The sequence below is a fragment of the Mobula hypostoma genome, chromosome 13 (genome assembly GCF_963921235.1).
Source record: "Mobula hypostoma chromosome 13, sMobHyp1.1, whole genome shotgun sequence".
Classification (NCBI taxonomy): Eukaryota; Metazoa; Chordata; class Chondrichthyes; order Myliobatiformes; family Myliobatidae; genus Mobula; species Mobula hypostoma.
In genome coordinates this window covers 50,623,750-50,644,893 of record NC_086109.1, presented here as the reverse complement: position 1 = coordinate 50,644,893, position 21,144 = coordinate 50,623,750, and the positions used below count along the sequence as shown (strand labels likewise).

General features: G+C 43.8%; 1 protein-coding gene across 2 annotated transcripts in view; it reads right to left on the bottom strand.

Annotated features, from left to right (window-relative positions):
- The window catches only part of LOC134355586 (choline/ethanolaminephosphotransferase 1-like), a 143,196-nt gene that overhangs the window by 102,910 nt on the left and 19,142 nt on the right, over window positions 1-21,144 (bottom strand). For both annotated transcript variants that reach the window (XR_010020129.1, XM_063065673.1), the window contains exon 2: window positions 8,941-9,088. Coding sequence is in view for 1 of the 2 variants with exons in the window: in XM_063065673.1 (XP_062921743.1) it covers window positions 8,941-9,088 (148 nt within the window). In the remaining variant the exon portion in view is untranslated. The remainder of the gene's footprint in view (window positions 1-8,940; window positions 9,089-21,144) is intronic.

The window sequence follows — 21,144 nt, the reverse complement described above, 5'->3', positions numbered from 1 at the left end:
ACGAAATGATGCTGAGGGAATAACCACCCATAATCCCCAGGGAAAAAGGAATGACGCAGTTAGAAAGAAAGTTTGGCAACCATATTAATTAATCAAAAAAAAACTTTTCTGCCCATATAAAGCAACCAAAAATTAAACCCAACAGATTCACAACCTCCGATCAAACGGAGATAATTAAAAATTACGATTAAGATGTTGAAGGTGAAAATTGATCCAGATAACTCTGGGCATCCGATGGAGATTCAAAAAAACGAAGGGCTCCGTCAGGCGTACGTATCCTTAAACGCGCAGGGTAAAGCAGCGCTGGTTTTAAATCCATCTTGCAGAGTTCCGACATCACAGATCTGTAATGAACCCGTTGATCCCGAATCTGTTTGCTGAAGTCCTCCACGAATCGGAACTGAAGATCCAAAAAATCAATATAACCTTCAGATCGAACAAATTGAAGCAGTTTCTCCTTGTCTTGAGAGTAATGAAAACGTAAAATAACATGTCGAGGTTTATCTGACTTAGACGAATATGATGGAACTCTGTGAGCCCGATCCAATAACGGTGGTTGGTCAGGAAATACGGTAGGAAATGTATCTTTTAAAAGTTGAGAAAAAAACTTTATAGGGTTGTCAGATTCAACAGCTTCACGAACACCAATAATTCGAATATTCTGCCGTCGCATTCTGGATTCTAAGTCAGAGTTTTTAAAAGTCAGAAAGTCCAGTTTTTTCTTCATTGTAGTAATTGTTTCTTCAATTTTCTCCATCTTGAGTTCATTTGGTTGCGTGGATTTCTGAAGATTACATATAGCCGACTGATGTTCCATGGTAGATGTTTGCATTTTATCGATTGAATCCGCAATTTTCTGGAAATTAATTGAAATTTCCGCGCGAATCAGCTCCGTTATAGAGGTTGAAATTTCCCTTTGAATTAGATCCGATATAGCTTTCAGAGTCAACGGTGGTTCGCTCGGAGGGAGATCGGTACCTTTCGGTCTAACCGGAGGTTTGCCGTCTTTCCCATTTTTCCCATTCTTGGACATAGCAGACCTTAAAAGCATCCGAATATCAAAAAGCCCAAATTGTTTCAGATTATTGTAAAAGTCGATGCCTTAATGGTTAGTTAAATATAGCTGATCATAAGAAAAAAAACTCAGAGGTAATGGAGCGAGTCAAGAGCATGACTTCAGTCCATGAGCTCTACCGGAAGTCTCCTTTTCTATCTTCTATTTATGATTTATAATTTAAATTTTTAAAATTTACTAACTTTTACTATTTTTAATATTTAATATTTGTAATCCAGGGAGCGGGAAGCGCAGAATCAAATATCGCTGTGATGATTCTACATTCCAGTATCAATTGTTTGGCGACAATAAAGTATAAAGTACCATGTTTGGAGGAAAATGGGCACTGCACACCAACACCTCAGCCCAACTGAGAAGTATGGCAGGAGGTGGTTTGGGGCTGCTTTGCTGCCGCAGGGTCTGGACAGCTTGCAATTGTTGAGGGAACAATTAATTCAAAGTTGTATTAAGACATTTTACAGGAGAATGTAGCAGTCCGTCACCTGAAGTTAAATAGAAGTTGGATGATGCAACAAGACAATGATCAGAAAGATATCAGTGAGTAAATCAACAACAGAATGGTTTAAAAAGAAGAAAATCCTGTTTTGGAATGGCAAGTCAATTGAGATGCTGTAGCATGACCTGAAGAGGACTGTTCATGCAAGGTAACCCAGAAATAGTGAGAAACTGTAAGTTTTTTTTTATATGGAGGAATGGTCTAAAATTTCTCCTCATCATTGTGCAAGCCTGAACAGCAGCTACAGGAAACATTTGGTGGAGGTTATTGCTGTTAAAGGAAGTTCTTACCAGTTTTTAAATACAAGGGTTCACATACTTTTTCCAGCCTGTACTGTGAATGATAAAACAATGTGTTTAATAAGGACATGAAAAGTACAGTTGCTTGTGTTACTAATTTAAGCAGTTTGCATTAATCTACTATTGTGACTTAGACGAAGATCAGACCACATTTTAAGAGTAATTAATATACAAAACTAGGTGATTGTAAAAGGTTTACAAACTTTTTCTTGCAACCTAGAAACATAGAAGATAGGTGCAGGAGTAGGCCATTCAGCCCTTTGAGCCTGCACCGCCATTCAGTATGATCATGGCTGATCATCCAACTCAGAACCCTGTACCTGCCTTCTTTCCATACCCCCGGATCCCTTTAGCCACAAGGGCCATATCTAACTCCCTCTTAAATATAGCCAAGGAACTGGCCTCAACTGTTTCCTGTGGCAGAGAATTCCACAGATTCACCACTCTCTGTGTGAAGAAGCTTTTCCTAATCTCGGTCCTAAAAGGCTTCCCCTTTATCCTCAAACTGTGACCCCTTGTTCTGGACTTCCCCAACATCGGGAACAATCTTCCTGCATCTAGCCTGTCCAATCCCTTTAGGATTTTATACGTTTCAATAAGAACCCCTCTCAATCTTCTAAATTCCAACGAGTATAAGCCTAGCCGATCCAGTCTTTTATCATATGAAAGTCCTGATATCCCAGGAATCAATCTGGTGAACCTTCTTTGTACTCTCTCTATAGCAAGAATGTCCTTCCTCAGATTAGGGAGCCAAAACTGCACACAATACTCCAGGTGTGGTCTCACCAATGCCTTGTACAACTGCAGTAGTACCTCCCTGCTCCTGTACTCGAATCCTCTTGCTATGAATGCCAGCATACCATTCGCCTTTTTCACCGCCTGCTGTACCTGCATGCCCACTTTCAATGACTGGTGTATAATGACACCCAAGTCTCGTTGCACCTCCCCTTTTCCTAATCGGCCACCATTCAGATAATAATCTTTTTTCCTGTTTTTGCCACCAAAGTGGATAACCTCACATTTATCCACATTAAATTGCACCTGCCATGAATTTGCCCACTCACCTAACCTATCCAAGTCACCCTGCATCCTCTTAGCATCCTCCTCACTGCTAACACTGCCGCCCAGCTTTGTGTCATCCGCAAACTTGGAGAGTTTGCATTTAATTCCCTCATCTAAGTCCTTAATATATATTGTAAACAACTGGGGTCCCAGCACTGAGCTTTGCGGTACCCCACTAGTCACTGTCTGCCATTCTGAAAAGGTCCTGTTTATTCCCACTCTTTGTTTCCTGTCTGCCAACCAATTCTCTTTCCACATCTATACCATACCCCCAATACTGTGTGCTTTAAGTTTGTACACTAATCTCCTATGTGGGACCTTGTCAAAAGCCTTTTGAAAATCCAAATATACCACATCCACTGGTTCTCCCCTACCCACTAGTTACATCCTCAAAAAATTCTATGAGATTTGTCAGACATGATTTTCCTTTCACAAATCCATGCTGACTTTGTCCGATGATTTCACCGCTTTCCAAATGTGCTGTTATCACATCTTTGATAACTGACTCTAGCAGTTTCTCCACCACTGATGTTAGGTTAACCGGTCTATAATTTCCCGGTTTCTCTCTCCCTCCTTTTTTAAAAAGTGGGGTTACATTAGCCACCCTCCAATCCTCAGGAACTAGTCCAGAATCTGAAGAGTTTTGAAAAATTATCACTAATGCATCCACTACTTCTTGGGCTACTTCCTTAGGCACTCTGGGATGCAGAACATCTGGCCCGGGGGATTTATCTGCCTTTAATCCCTTCAATTTACCTAACACCACTTCCCTACTGACATGTATTTCCCTCAGTTCCTCCATCTCACTGGACCCTCTGTCCCCTACTATTTCCAGAAGATTATTTATGTCCTCCTTAGTGAAGACAGAACCAAAGTAGTTATTTAATTGGTCTGCCATGTCCTTGTTCCCCATAATCAATTCACCTGTTTCTGTCTGTAAGGGACCTACATTTATCTTAACCAATCTTTTTCTTTTCACTTATCTATAAAAGCTTTTACAGTCACTTTTTATATTCCCTGCCAGTTTTCTCTCATAATCTCTTTTCCCTTTCCTAACTAAGCCGTTTGTCCTCCTCTGCTGGACTCTCAATTTCTCCCAGTCCTCAGGTGAGCCACTTTTTCTGGCTAATTTGTATGTTTTTTTCTTTGGAATTGATACTATCCCTAATTTCCCTTGTCAGCCACGGGTGCACTACCTTCCCTGATTTATTCTTTTGCAACTGCATATATACTTACTGTAATTCACGGTTTTCTTTTTCTCTCTGTTATCATGTATTGCATGGTACTGCTGCCGCAAAGTTAACAAATTTCACAACGTTATGCAGGTGATATTAAACCTGATTTTGATGGGCTAGAGGTTCAGCTGTTTTTCAGACCAAACTTCAGAATGGGGAAGAAATCCAAGTGACTTTGAGCATTGAATGATTGTTGGTACCAGATGGGGAAGTTGAGAACCTCAGAAACTGCTGATCTCTTGGGATTTTCAAGCAGTCTCCAAAGTTTACAGAGAATGTTGCAAAGACCGAAAAAAAATTAAAATCCAATGAGCAGCAGTTTTGTGGGCAAAAAGGCCTTGTCAGAGGCCATGAGATGTCAGAGATTGGCAAGACTGGTGTAAGCTGACAGGAAGGCAACATTAACTCCAATAACCATGGGTTTAAAGTGGTGTGCAGAGAGCATCTTTGAACGTACAACACATCGAACCTTGAAATGCATGGGCTGCAGCAGCAGCAGACCACAAACATGCATTCAGTGGCCACTTTATTAGGCACATGGATAATAGAAAAATGGAGTTATGTGGGAGGAAACTAAGATTTTATCAGCAGAAAACACAGGAGGTTTCACTGCTGCACCTAATAAAGTTGCTACTAAGTGCACATCATCCTTGGTTGGACTGAATTGTTCTTCTCGCTGCTGCCATTAGGAAGGTGGTACAGGAGCCTCAGGACCCACACCACCAGCTTCAGGAAGTTATCATCCCTTAACCATTAGGCTCTTGAACCAGTGGGGATAACTTCACTCGCCCCATCGTTGAATTGTTGCCACAATCTATGGGCTCACTTTCTAGGACTCTTTATCTCATGTTCTCAAACAAGAGAAAATCTGCATATACTGAAAATCCAAGCAACCCACACAAAATGCCAGAAGAACTCAGCAGGTCAAGCAGCCTAACACCTTCACGATCGTTTTGGGAGATTTTAACCAGGCCAGTCTGAAAAAAAAATCACTAAGCAACCACCATCAACAAACAGACCACTTGTAATACCAGAGGAAACAACACACTGGACTATTGCTACACCACCAAGAATGCCTGCTGTGCTATTCCACGCCCTCACTTCGGGAAGTCTGATCACCTAGCTGTACTTCTACTCCCTGAGTATAGACAGAGACTGAAGTTTACACAGCACCAACAGTGAGGACCGAGAAGGTTTGGACAAGGGAAGCACAGCAGCGCCTACAGGACTGCTTCGAATCGGTGGACTGGACTATATTCAGGGATTCATCTTCGAACCTGGATAAGTATGCCACAGTTGTTACCGACTTCATTAAAACCTGTGTGGATGAGTGTGTGCCCACATAGACTTACTGTACATTCCCAAACCAAAAGCCGTGGATGAACCAGGAGGTACATCATCTGCTGAAGGCTAGATCTGTGGCATTCAAGTCTGGCAACCCAAACCTGTACCAGAAAACCAGGTATGATTTCCGGAAGGCTACTTCAAGGGCGAAGAGACAATTTCGAACGAGGTTGGAGGCAACATCGGATGCACGGCAACTCTGGCAGGGTCTGCAAAACATTACTTCCTACAGAGCGAAACATGAATGGCAGCGATGCTTCACTACCAGATGAACTCAACGCCTTCTATGCACACTTTGAAAGGGAGAACACAACTACAGCTGTGAAGATCCCTGCTGCATCTGATGACCCTGTGCTCTCTGTCTCAAAGACCGATGTTAGGCTGCCTTTAAACAGAGTGAACCCAGAAGGTCCTAGAGTACCTGGTAAGGCTCTGAAAACCTCTGCCAACCAACTAGCAGGAGTATTCAAGGACATTTTCAACCTCTCACTGCTGTGGACGGAAGTTCCCAATTGCTTCAAAAAGGCAACAATTATACCAGTGCCTAAGAATAATAATGTGGGCTGCCTTAATGACTCTCGGCTGCAAGCACACACATCAACAGTGATGAAATGTTTTGAGAGGTTGGTCATGACTAGACTGAACTCCTGCCTCAATAGGTCAACGGCAGATGCAATCTCAATGGCCCTCCACACGGCTTTAGACCACCTGGACAACACAAACACCTAGGTCAGGATGCTGTTCATCGACTATAGCTCAGTATTTAATACCCTCATTCCCACAATCCTAATTGAGAAATTGCAGAACCTGGGCCTCTGTACCTCCCTCCGTAATTAGATCCTCCACAATCCGTGTGGATTGATGATAACACATCCTCCTCGCTGACAATCAACACTGGTGCACCTCAGGAGTATGTGCTTAGCCCACTGCTCTACTTTCTATATACACATGACTGTGTGGCTAGGCATAGCTCAAATACCATCTATAAATTTGCTGACGATACAACCATTGTTGGTAGAATCTCAGTGGGTGATGAGTGGATGAACAGGAGTGAAATATGCTAACTAGTGGAGTGGTGCCGCAGCAATAACTTGGTACTCAGCGTCAGTAAGACGAAAGAGCTGGTTGTGGACTTCAGGAAGGGTAAGACAAAGGAACACATACCAATCTTCATAGAGGGATCAGAAGTGGAGAGAGTGAGCAGTTTCAAGTTCCTAGATGTCAAGTTCTCTGAGGACTTAACCTAGTCCCAACATATCGATGCCTTGTGGCCATACCCACTCATGGGAAAGGCTTTGAGAGTAAACCCTGAGGATAAATCAGGAGCAGGAGTCCCTATGGCAGTCCGACATTGCCTTCAACCTCATTCTGGCAACTCCTGCGGTGACACTGGTGCCAAGCTGTATTGGCCCTTGCCCTTCCCTTGGACAACATCAGTGTCGTGGAGAGGGGAGAACTGCTGCATGGGCAACTGTCAGTCTTCCATACAACCTTGCCCAGGCCTGCGCCCTGGAGAGGACACCAGGCGCAGATCCATGGTCTCGTGAGACTAATGGATGCCACACTATATATACACACACACACACACATATACATATATATACACACACACACATACACATATATACATATACACACACACATACACATATATACATATACACACACACACATATATACATATACACATATACACATATACATATACATACACACATATACATATACATACACATATATACATACACATACATATACATATATACACATACATATACATATATACACATATACATATATACATACATACACATATACACACATATATACACATATACATACATATATACACATATACATACACACACATATACATACACACACATATACATATATACACATATACATACACACACACACACATATATATAAATTTACTTTGAACTTTGAAGGATACCGCTCTTAAGACAAGGAGACAAAAAAACAACACACAAACTCCAGTGGGATCCAAACAAAGCTTGGCTCCTGTACGCAAAAGACCAACATACATTTTTGATGCAGAGCAGAGAATATCCTAACTCGTTGCATCTTGGCCTGGTATAGAAACATCAACACCCAGGGATGGGAAAGTTATAGGAAGTGGTGGATACAGCCCAGTCCATCACAGACAAAACCTTCCTCACCATTTAGCATATCTACAAAAAAAGCAGCATCCATCATCAAGGACCCCCACCATCTAAGCCATTCTTTCATCTCGTTGCTACCATCAGAAAGGAGGTACAGGAGTCACACTACCAGGTTCAGTAAGAGTTATTACCTTACGACCATCAGGCTACTGAACTAATTTCACTCATCTCAACTCTGGACTGATGCCACAATCTGCACATTCACTTTCAAAACATGTACAACTCACATTGTCAGCACAGAAGCAGGCACTTTGGCTCATCTAGTCCATACTGTACCATTAATCTGACCTGAAAATGGACTACAGCCATCCATCACCTCTCCAAATTTCTTCAATATTGAAATCGAACCCGTATCCACCACTTGCGCTGGCAGCTCATTCCACACTCTCACTACTCTCTGAGTGAAGAGGTTCCCCTCATAATTTTGTAGACCTCTATCAATCTCCCATCGATCTTCTATGCTCCAGGGAATAAAGTCCTAATCTATTCAGCCTTTCCCTGCAACTCAGGTCTTCTAGTTCCCACAACATCCTTGTAAGTTTTCTCTGCACCCTTTCAATCTTATGTAAATCTTTTCTGTAAGATGATGACCAAAACTGCACATAATATTCCGAATTAGGCCTCACCAACATTTCTTATAATTTCAACATTACATCCCAACTCCTGTACTCAATACATTGATTATGAAGGCCAGTATGGCAAAAGCTTTCTTTTGGAGCCTACCTATTTGTGCCGCCACTTTCAAGGAATTATAGATTTGTATTCCCAGATCTCTCTGCTCTACCACAATGCTCAGTGCCCAACCCCTCACCTTGTAAGACCTACCCTGGTTCATCCTCCCAAACTGAACACCTCACTTGTCTGCATTAAATTTCATCTGCCTTTTTTCAGCCAATTTTCCCAACTGGTCCAGATCCCACTACACTCCCATCTTGGTGTCATCTGCAAATCTGCTGATCCAAGGACCCACTGCAGGTTGATGGGAGTAGACAGTTACAATGGTTTTGGCATGGACTAGATGGGCCTAAGGGCCTGTTTCTGAGCTGTACTTTATGACTATGGATAGAAACATTTGCTATGATGGAATGGCAGAGCAGATAGACTCATTGGGACAAATGGCCTAATTCTGCTCCTATGTCTTATGGTCTTTTTCAAATGTGGATCACAGTAACTGGAGTTAAATGCACAAGAAAGAAATCTGTGTAGTGTACGTGAAAAGCAGCCGATTAAGAACGACTCATACCTGTGGAGAGTGAATCGCAGCCATGGTCAAACAGCTCTCCGAGAGGACTGCTACTGTTTGTTCGCCTTGCCTGCTTCCCATCAATGGCGTCGAGTGTCTGGTACACAAACAGACCTAGAGCACAGGCCAGGTACGCCCACAGAGGTGCCTGGAGAGCACAGAAAGCACAGTGAGCTAAAAGGAAGCAGCCACATTACACACATGAGACCATAAGACATTGAAGACTTAAGATTGTTTAATATCATTTCCTTTACACAAGTATAAAGAGAATGAAATAACTGTTACCCCAGATCCAATGCAGTGTAAAATAGCACAAAAGATAAAGAACACAATAATAAAAGCACACAATATAAATACACCAGATAGCTTGTATACATACACTGATTGTGACACTAGACTGTACATAAGGTGACTGATGGGAAATATCAAGTAGTGGCGGAGTTAGTAGGTGGCGGTGTTGATCAGTCTTATTCCTTTTTTGATCAGTAACTTCTTTTTCTGAGTGTGGTGGCCCTGGCGTGGGTGCCATGTGGTCTCCTCCCTAATGGGAGTGGGACAAACAGTCCATGAGCAAGATGGGTGGGATCTTTCATGATGTTATCGGCCCTTTTCCATCACCTTTCTGAATTTAGAATCTTAGGGTCCTAAAACTTTTGCACAGAACTGTTTTTATCAACATGGAGTGAGTATGTAAATCTGGAAAGAGCAAAGGATGTTGGGAACAACGAGGGTAGACTGCCATGGAAAGGACCTTGGATAGGTGACCGAGAAGACGGGGGTGGCGCCGGTGCAGATGCACCCAGCCTGAGACACCAGGCAAAGTCATTTGATTCCAAACAAATGATTTACTGGTCATTACAGAATGTCTCTTTAGGGCTTACTGCTCCCTCCCTTCTCCCTTCCACTTTTCCAGACTGGATTCCTAACTCCCTGCCCCCTTTCCCACTTAGTCCACAATAGAAACCCGTATCAGAATTAGGTTTCATCATCATCACCTTGTGAAATTTGTTTTTATTTTTGCAGCAGTACAGTGAAATGCATAAAATTATTGCAATACTGTGCAAAAGTCATACATTGCCTAAGACTTTTGCACAGTACTGTACCATCCTTGATGGTAGGCAAGTTGGTGCCAGTGATGCATTGGCAGTTTTGACTATCCATTGTACAACCTTCCTGTCCATCAGTGCAGTTTCCATATCAAGCAGTGATACAGCCAAAAGCAGAATTAGGCCATTCGGAAACTACTCCAGGGACGTCCTTCTATTCTGAGGCTGTCCCCTCTGGTCCAAGACTCCCATAAATTAGAAAGTATCCTTTCCACATCCATTCCATCTTGGCCTTTCAATATTTGACAGGTTTCAGTGAGATTCACCCCCCCCCCCACCCAATCTGTTCTAAACTCCAGCAAGTACAGGCCCAGAGCCATCAATTATTCCCCATACATTAACCTTTTCATTCCTAGGATCATTCTCATGACCATTCTCTGGTGGGATGCTGCTAGATTGGAGGACTCTAGTTATGGGAAAAGGGGACAGGCAGGAATGCAGAGGAGGTGGCATTGTCGCTCTGTCGGTAATAAATGAGATCAATCATTAGAAAGAAATGACAGTCAGAAGGCGTTTAATCTTTGTGGATAGAGCTAAGGAACTGCAAGGGTAAAATAACCCTGATGGGAGTTGTATACAGACACCCAAACAGTAGTAAGGATGTTGTCTACAAATTACAACAGGAGAGAGAAAGTGCATGCTGGAAGGGCAATGTTACAATAATTATGGGGTATTTCTATATGAAGGTAGATTTGGAAAATCAGGTTTGTGCTGGATTCCTAGAGCAGCTTGTGGTGGAGCCCACGAGTGGGATCAGCTATTGGATGATCAAATTCACCCTGGAGTTGGAGAAGGAATAGGATGTATCAATATTATAAAGGAGTAAATGGAATTACAGAGGCATGAGGCAGGAGTTGGCCAAAATTGATTGGAAAAGAACACTGGCAGGGATGACGGCAGAGAGACAAGGGCTGAAATTTCTGGAAGCAATTTGGAAGGCATAGAATATACACATCTCAGAGGCAGTAGCATTCTAAAGGCAGGATGACACAACTGTGGCTGACAACAGATGTTAAAGCCAATATAAAAGCCATACAGAGAGCATATAATAGAACAATAATTAGTGGGAAGTTAGAGGATTGGGAAGCTTTTAAAAACCAACAGAAGGCAACTAAAAAAGTCATTATGATAAAGATGAAATACAAAAATACCCTAGCCAATAATATTAAAGAGGTCACCAAAATTTTCTTCAGATACATAAAGTGTAAAAGAGAGGTGAGAGTAGATTTCAGACCACTGGAAAATGATGCTGGGGAACAAAGAAATGGCAGATGAACTGAATAAATATATTGCATCAGTCTTCACTGTGGAAGACTGAAGACACTAGCAGTATGATGGAAGTTCCAGGTTCAGCAGTTACCATTACTAGAGAGAAAAACTGAGAAGTCTGAAGACCATAAGACTAATAGACAGAGGAGCAGAATTAGGTATGCCATTCCATCATGACTGATCCCAGATCCCACTCAACCCCATACACCTGCCTTCGCGCCATATCCTTTGATGCCTTGATCAATCAGGAAACTATCAACTATACCAACAGACTTCGCCTCCACAGATTCACTGCTCACTGGCTAAAAACATTCCTCCTTAACTGTTCTAAAAGGTCACCCACAATTTTGAGGCTGTGCCATCTTGTTCTGGATACCCTCACCAAAGGAAACATCCTCTCCAATTCCATCCTATCTAGTCCTTTCAACAATTGGTAGGTTTCAATTAGATCTCCAAGCATTCTTCTAAATTCGAGTGAGTAAGGCCCAAAGCTGCCAAACACTCCTCACTTGTTAACCCCTTCATTCCCAGAACCATCCTCGTGAACCTCCTCCGGACTGTCTCCAATGACAACACAACCTTTCTGAGAAATGGGGCCCAAAACTGTTGGCAATACTCCGTGTGGCCTGGCTAGCGTCTTATAAAGCCTCAGCATTATCGCCTTGCTTTTATATTCTATTCCCCTTGAAATAAATGCCAACAATGCTTTGGCCTTCTTTATCACAGACTCAACCTGTGAATTAATCTTCTGGGAGTCTTGCACAAGGAGTCCGTCTGCAGCTCTGATGTTTGGACCGTCTCCCTATTTAGATAATAGTCAGCACTTTTGTTCCTTTTACATTTCCCAACAATGCATTCCATACACTGTAGTGCTCTATGACTCCATACAATTAACATCTTCCATCTTGTTTTGGACCTCTGTCATTATGCTGAATGAAAGAGATTCCAAGTGAAACTGGAGGCTAAAAGGAAAACCAGGCCAATCAATAGTTTTGTTGAATATCAGAAGTGTATTGCATTGTGACTTGCAATCTCAAAGCCAGGCCTGACCCTCAGATTGTTAGCTGAGTTAAGCCAAACCAGAGGCCATAGATTTAAGGTGAGGAGTAAGAGGTTTAGAGGGGATCTGAGGAAGGACTATATTCACCCAGAGTGTGGCAGCAACCTGGAACATACTGTCTGAGAAGTTGCAAAGGGGAATGAGAGATGACTTGACAGAGATGTAGATAATCATAAGAGGGATAGACTGGATAGCCAGAGACTTCTTCCCAGGGTGGAAGAATGAGGGGCATAATTTTAATTGAAGTATGGGGGAGGGATGTCATAGGTATTTTTTTTTACACAGACTGGTGGGTGCATGGAACATCCTGCCGGGGGTGGTGGTAAAGACAGTTACATTGAGGACATTTAGATGCCACATGGATGATAGAAAGATGGAGGGCTATGTAGGGAGGAAGGGATAGATTGATCTTGGAGGAGGTTAAAAGGTTGTTACAACATTGTGTGGCCAAAATGTACTGTTCTATGTTCTAATGTGGTAGAGGCAGATACATTAGGGGCTCCTTAGATAGGCACTGTGACGAGAATACACATAAAATTAAGATGTTTGCTGGCCTGGGTTAGCATCAGTGACATCAGCAAGTGGTCTGCCACCTGCCCTCAGGGGAAGGAGAGATAAGGAACAATGGAGCAGCGTCTGGAGATGTGCAATGAAGGGACGGGGGAGAGAGAGCTGTCTGGAGCGGCTCCCCCCTTTGAACCTTGAACTGTTTGAAATGATGGACAGGCGATGCCCCAGCAGGGGGATAAAAAGGGACCGGTTCGCTAAGGCAGGACACACGCCACCCGAGGTAACGAGACCCTGGAAGCGGTGCGCCTCTCACGAGGGGGTGAGAAGTCCATCTCGCTGGTCTGTGAGTGAAGCCGTTCTGAATGATCAGTTGTTCCTGTTCTATCTCTCTCTTCCCCCACGTTGTCCATCGCCATGGCAACGATTACTGCAAACTGAACTTTGAGTCACGTTGAAATTTGGTCATTTACCCCTAGACAACGATAGAGCTTGATTGATGCTGTTATCTTAATTCTGTGCACATGTGTGGTTATCATTGCTGAACTGTTGCATTTATTATCCTTTCGATTACTGTGTTGCTTGTTTCTTTAATAAAACTTTCTTAGTTCTAGTACTCCAGACTCCAACTGAGTGATCCATTTCTGCTGGTTTGGCAACCCAGTTACGGGGTACGTAACATAAGTGGGGTTCTCGTCCGCGATTTTGAACGCTAAATTTGGGACGGAGTAAATTGATTGGGTTAAAATTCCCGAAAGAAAGAAAAGACAAACAGCAGAAATGGAGGCTGAGGAATTTATAAAGGCGCCGAGCTTGGAGGCATTAGAGGATGCCAGGAAATCGGAATTGATAGCTGTGGCCAAACGGTTGAATCTTGCTAAGGTGAAGTCGACAATGAGGAGAGAGGAGATACACAGAGCTATTGTAGAGCACTATGTATCTAAAGGTGTGTTTCCCCAAGGTGAGCTGGGGGTGGTGTCTATTGAAAAACCTGCTGGAGACGCGGTACAGGTACAGCTTGAAAAACTGAGACTCGAGCACGAGTTCCGGGTACGGCAGTTAGAACACGAAGAGAAGGAGAGAGAGTTAGAAAGGCAAGAGAGAGAAAGACAGTTGGAGAGAGAAGAGAAAGAGAGGGACAGACAGTTAGAGAGAGAGGAGAAACAGAGGGAAAGGGAATTCAAGTTGGAAAAGTTAAGGATAAGGGCCGAGCAGGGGCTCGTGCCGAACCAAGGTGGAGGGTTCCGGGCGACCCAGGAGGTTAGGCTGGTTCCCCCATTTGACGATACCGACGTGGATCGGTACTTCCTCCACTTCGAAAAAGTGGCTATAAGTCAGGACTGGCCGAGGGATAAGTGGGTTGTTTTACTTCAGAGTGTACTGAAAGGGAAAGCCCAACAAGCTTACTCCGCTTTATCCGCGGAAGATGCCCAGAAGTATGAGGTGGTGAAAGAGGCCATCCTCAGGATTTATGAGTTGGTCCCAGAGGCATACCGGCAGAGGTTCCGGAATGCGAGGAAGCGGTGGGACTGCACGTATTTGGAGTTTGCCCGTGAGATGCAGACATATTGTGAGCGTTGGTGCGCCTCGAAGGGGGTAGAGGGGGATTATGACAGACTGCTACAACTGATCCTGATTGAGCAGTTTAAAGGTTGTGTCCCTGAAGGTATGAGACCCTACCTCGATGAGAAAGAGGCAGCCACGTTAGCCGCAACTGCTAAGTTAGCGGATGAGTATGCGTTGACGCATAAAATGAAGTTTGCCCCGAGTAAAGGCTACCAGAAGGGTAGTCAGGACGGAGGGGAGAGTCCGCCGGAAAAGTCAGAAAGTAAGCCGGGGACTAGTGAAAAGGATAAGGTAGACCGGGAGCAGTCTGGTAGGAAGTCTCCTGGGGTCGTCTGTTATAATTGTGGGAAAGCCGGACACTCTGCGTCCAGGTGCTTTGCCCCAAGGAAGGAGACGGGGAAAGGAAAAGCGGAAATTTGGAATGGCTGTATCGAGCTGTTAAGCGAACCGCTAGGGAAGGACAGGTCTGAAAAAGTCCAGGAAGGGCGCGAGAGGTTTATCTCGGCCGGACTGGTGTCAGTGAAGGAGGGGTTAAAACCAGTTCCAGTGCGGATCTGGAGAGACACGGGAGCGTGTCAGTCACTAATACTGAAGAGTGTATTAGAGTTTAGCTCAGAGACCCAGACTGGGGAGGTAGAGGTCAAAGGTGTTGGGGAAGGGACAGAGTCAGTCCCTTTGCACCAGATACACTTACAGAGCAACCTGGTCTCTGGACTAGTCACGGTCGGGGTGAGGTCCGAATTACCGCTGAAAGACGTGGAAGTCTTGCTCGGTAATGACATCGCCGGAGGAATTGTGTTCCCCGCCGTGAGGCTGACAAGTCAGCCTGCCAGCATGGAGGCCCCGCCTGTGGACTCGCAGGTTTATCCCGTTTGCGCAGTAACTCAGCGGATGGCGAGGAAAGCTGCAGAGGCCGACATGAATTTAGCTGAAACATTTCTGCCAACCTTGTATGAGACAGGGTGTAGTGAGATAAGAGGTAGTGAGGGAGCTAGGACAGACGTAGCAGTAGCCAGGAAAGAATTTGTGCAGACGCAGGAGCGAGACGAGGGGCTGATGGTTTTGGCAGAGACCGCTCTCTCTGACACAGCCTTAACAAGGGAACTGGTAGGCTATTGTGCGGATGAGGAAGTGCTAAGGAAGAAAGGGAAATCAAGGACAGTATCCGCAGATGAAGAGTGGGGGGTGGTGCAAAAGAGTTATGGGGATGAGGTTTTTAACATGGCCCACGAGGTACCCCCCAGTGGACTTTTTGCGGTGCTGGAGAAAACAGTTGGTGGAATCATGAAAGAGATTTACCGGCTGCCCAGGGGGAAAAATGTTATTGATCATGACCGACGCGAACTGAGACGGTCACCGGCTTTTGATATGCTAACAAACCTAGTCGGTGTTAGCGTGGAAATCAATGAAGCTAGGGGCCCCCTGATAAGAGGAAAAAAACATTTTGAAAAGATTAGTATGGGATCGATCAGATGGGAGAAGGCTATTGTTTTGGCCAGGTCTACTGATAAGGTCTCTCCCTTAATCCCCAAACAAAGCGAATCTTTAGAAGAAGTAACTAAACGACTCACGCCCGTGGGTTTGATTGTCCCGAGGAAATGCAAAGAACTGGGACGTTGGGTGATGTCTGTTACAATAGGGCGGCCTAGTAAACAACACCCATATTTTTTGAGTAATTCAGTGACTAAAGGGCTGATGAACACAGAGGTGTGTATTGGCAATTTAATACGGCTGTCTGAAGCCAGTTTGATAGTGAACCTTGAAAAAAATGAATTCGGCCACACGAGGGTCACTTACCTGGGAATTGTGGTGACACAGGGGCAACTGGCAGTGATGCAAGCTACAGTGCAGGCTATCGCTGACCTCCCAACCCCGACAGACAAGAGGGCCCTCAGAAGGCTCTTGGAGATGGTGGGGTACTGCAGGAAGTTTTGCAATAACTCTGCGGTCAATACCCGTCCCCCTCCTACTAAGCCCTTGCGAGAGAAAATTGAGTCGGAATGGGACGACCCTTGTTGTTGTGGTCTGGGACAAAACCAAATGAGAGGTTACATTGGTCGCAATTCATCAGTGTTTTTGGCCACTATGAAGTTTGCTGAGTTGGAGCCTGGTCTAAGGGATTATTAATAACACGTGTAAAAGGAACAGAAAATGTGATGACTGTCTGTCAAGGTGTTGACAGCTTCAAATTCTCTGTATTAGCCAAATAACTGATAAAGATGCATATTTGTGTGTGTATCCAATAATGTAGTCATGTTTGTAATTTTTACCTCCCGGTAAAAATCCTTTAAAGGGGGGAAGTGTGACGAGAATACACATAAAATTAAGATGTTTGCTGGCCTGGGTTAGCATCAGTGACATCAGCAAGTGGTCTGCCACCTGCCCTCAGGGGAAGGAGAGATAAGGAACAATGGAGCAGCGTCTGGAGATGTGTAATGAAGGGATGGGGGAGAGAGAGCTGTCTGGAGCGGCTCCCCCCTTTGAACCTTGAACTGTTTGAAGTGATGGACAGGCGATGCCCCAGCAGGGGGATAAAAAGGGACCGGTTCGCTAAGGCAGGACACACGCCACCCGAGGTAACGAGACCCTGGAAGCGGTGCGCCTCTCACGAGGGGGTGAGAAGTTCCAGCCAACGGCCAGGGTGGAAAGGTACGATCAGCGGGAACCCGGTGTGTGTCCGCCCTTGCCTGGGTGCCGGGTTCACTGCAGAGGATCGACCGCCATCTCGCTGGTCTGTGAGTGAAGCCGTTCTGAATGATCAGTTGTTCCTGTTCTATCTCTCTCTTCCCCCACGTTGTCCATCGCCATAGCAACGATTACTGCGAACTGAACTTTGAGTCACGTTGAAATTTGGTCAATTACCCCTAGACAACGATAGAGCTTGATTGATGCTGTTATCTTAATTCTGTGCACATGTGTGGTTATCATTGCTGAACTGTTGCATTTATTATCCTTTCGATTACTGTGTTGCTTGTTTCTTTAATAAAACTTTCTTAGTTCTAGTCCTCCAGACTCCAACTGAGTGATCCATTTCTGCTGGTTTGGCAACCCAGTTACGGGGTACGTAACAGCACATTGATGAAAGATAAACAGAGGTCTATGCAGGAAGGGAGGATTAGGTTAATCTTAGAGTAGGTTACATGGGACAGGACAGGTATGTTCCAATCAGAAAGATGGAATAGGATACAGTTGCAAGAAAAAGTTTGTGAACTCTGTAATTACCTGATTTTTGGCATTAATTACTTATAAAATATGTTCTGATCTTTATCTAAGTCACAATAATAGACAAACACAATCCATTTAAGCTAATAACAGACAAACAATTGTACTTCTTCTCGTCAATATTGAGTACACCATTTAAACAATCACAGTCTAGATTCAAAAGTATGTGAACCTCTGGGGTACAGGTGTCCCCAGCTTTTTGAACGTTCACTTTACGAAACCTCACTGTTACGAAAGACCTATATTAGTACCCTGTTTTCACTTTCAGGTGTTTTCACTGTTACGAAAAAAATTCAGCGTACAATAAAAAATTCAGTGCGTGAAAAAAATCAGCACGCGATAAAAAGCAGCGCGCGCCTCGAGCAGCCACTCTCCCCCGGATTCGGAACAGCATTCTCGCCAGCACTGCTTTAACACAAGCCTGTGAGCAGTCATTTGCAAGATGAGTTCTATGGTGTCGGAAAAGCCTGAAAGAGCTCATAAGGGTGTTACACTTAGCGTAAAACTAGACATAATTAAGCCTTTCGATCATGGTGAATGAAGCAAGGACAAAGTGAGTTTGGCTTGTGGAAGCTGACGAAGATGATGTTGAAGAGGTTTTGGCATCCCATGACCAAGAACTGATAGATGAAGAGCTGATGCAATTGGAAGAGGAAAGGATAATAATCGAAACCAAATGAGTAGTGATAAAGTACGACTTTAATTTTGAAAGGGTACGTAGGTTTAAGAGATATTTGCAAGATTCTTTGAGTCCTTACAAAGAACTGTATGATAGAAAAATGTGCGAGGCTCAGCAGTCAAGCAAGCCTTCCACATCAGCCACAGCAGACGACGAACCTCGACCTTCAACATCGAGGCAGGCAGTCATAGGAGAAGATGAGCTGCCTGCTCTAATGGAAACACGACGATGAGATGACACCCCAGTGTCCCACCACCCCAAGACCCAGGCCGCGGACAGATACTGATTCGCGGAGAATGCAGCAGTAGCCAGGAGACACACAGCACATCTTTAAGAAAAAAGCCGAAATAAACATGCTAATTAATTAGATGCCGCCCCACACCAAAGGCAATGCAATCGGCTTTTTTCTTAAAGGTGTGCTGGGTGCGTCCTGGGGGTGCAGGGGTCCGGCTACCGCTGGACCCCTGCGTGCTACGCGGCAATGTATTAGTTGGTGGCCCGGAGGGTGGGGCCACTGCACCACCCAGCCTGCGACGACTCAGTCTAACACACCACCATCAGTGTGCTCTGTGCTGTCCCGATTCCAGTAAGTGATACTACACTGTACATACATTATTTCTACTTTATATCGGCTGTGTATTTTTACGTGTTATTTGGTATGATTTGGCATGATTTGGCAGCTTCATAGTTTAAGGATTACTGGAGAGTGCTTGCGCCATGTTTTTGCCAACAGCGCTTGCGTGAGATTTTCTGCTGACGGCGCTTGCATGAGATTTTCGCCACAGAGAACAGTTCAGTAATGATTGTGGAAAAGTATTTCTAGTTTATATAGGCTGTATATTTATATCATTCCTGCTTTTACTATATGTTACTGTTATTTTAGGTTTTATGTGTTATTTGTCATGATTTGGTAGGTTATTTTTGGGTCTGCGAACGCTCACAAAATTTTCCCATATAAATAAATGGTAATTGCTTCTTTGCTTTACGACATTTCGGCTTACAAACCGTTTCATAGGAATGCTCTACCTTCGGATGGCGGGGGAAAGCTGTAATGCCTTCTACAAAAGTGATTTGGAGTTGGGTGTTCCAATCAATGAGATGAGATTGGAGGTGTGGGTTGTAGAGGTGCCCTGCACATTAAAAGAGACACACTAAGTCAGGTTACTGACAGAGCCTGTGCTTCTCAAGAAAGATCTCTTTATGTGCACTGTGCCTCGATCAAAACAACTTTCAGAGGACCACGGAAGAAGAATTGTAGAGATGCAGGAAGCTGGAAAAGGCTACAAAAGCATTTCTAAAGACCTGAGTGTTCATCAGTCCACAGTAAAAGAAATGGTCTATAAATGGAGGAAATTCAGTAATGTTGCTACTGTCCCAAGGAGTGGATGTCCTGCAAAGATCACACCAAGAGCACAACATCCAATGCCGAAGGAGGTGAAAAAGAACCCAAGGGCAACAGCAAAAGACCTGCAGAAATCTCTAGAACTTGCTAAAGTCTCTGTTTATGTGTCCACCATATAATGGCATTCATGGAAGGACCCACTGAGGAAACCACTGCTCTCCAAAAAAAACATTGCTGCATGTCAAGTTTTCAAAGATCACCTGGATGTTCCACAGCACTTCTGGGACAATATTCTCTGGACAGATGAGACAAAAGTTGAACTTCTAGGCAGAAATGCACACTGCCAGGTTTGGAGGAAAACGGGCAGTGCACATCAACACCATAACTTCATCCCATCTGTGAAGCATGGTTGAAGGCGCATCATGGTTTGGAACTGCTTTGCTGCCTCAATTACAGCTTGCAATTGTTGAGGGAACAATTAATTCAAAGTTGTATCAAAACATTTTACAGGAGAATGTCAGGGTAGCAGTCCGTCACCTGAATCTTTACAAGTTGGATGGGGCATCAAGACAATGATCCAAAACACAGAATAATTTTAAAAGAAAATTCACGCTTTGAACTGGCCAAATCTGAGTTCAGATCTTAACCCAAATGAGATGCAGTGGATGACCTGAAGGCGGCTGTTCATGCAAGGTATCCCAGAAATATTAATGAACTGAAACAGTTTTGTATGGGGGAATGGTCTAAAATTCCTCTAAGCCCATGTGCAGGACTGATCAATAGTTAATGGAAACATTTGTTTGAAGTTATTGCGGTACAAGGGGTCAGACCAGTTACTGAAAGTCAAGGTTCACATACCTTTTCCAACAAATACATGTAACATTTGATAATTTTTTGCAATAAATAAATAAACAAGTGTTATGATTTCTGTTTTCTGATTTAATTGGGTTCTCTTTATCTAGTTATAGGCTTTGTGTGAAGATCTGATTACATTTTAGGTCATATTTATCCAGAAATAAAGCTTAAGTTCATCAAGAGAGGAGATGAATTTCGTCAAGAAAAAGGAAGTATGTGAAGCTTAGGAAGCTCGAATCAAACAGAGCCCTGGAGGATTATAAAGGAGCCAGAAAAGAAATGAAGGGAATTAGGGAAGTCTGGAGGAGCCATGAAAAGTCCTTGGGAAGTAGGATGAAAAAGAATCCCAAGGCGTTTATACATAAATCAAGAGCAAGAGAATTACAAGGGAGAGGGTAGGATCACTCAAGGACAAAGAGACGAACATTTGCTTGGATGCGGAGAATGAGAGTGAGGTACTTAATGAGTATTTAACATCAGTATTTACTGATAAAGGATGTGGAGAATAGGGAGATCAGTGCCAAGAGTATTAATTGCTAGAGCATTTTGAAGTAAAGGAAAGAGTGATTAAGTCTCTTAAAGAGTATTAAGGTGGTTC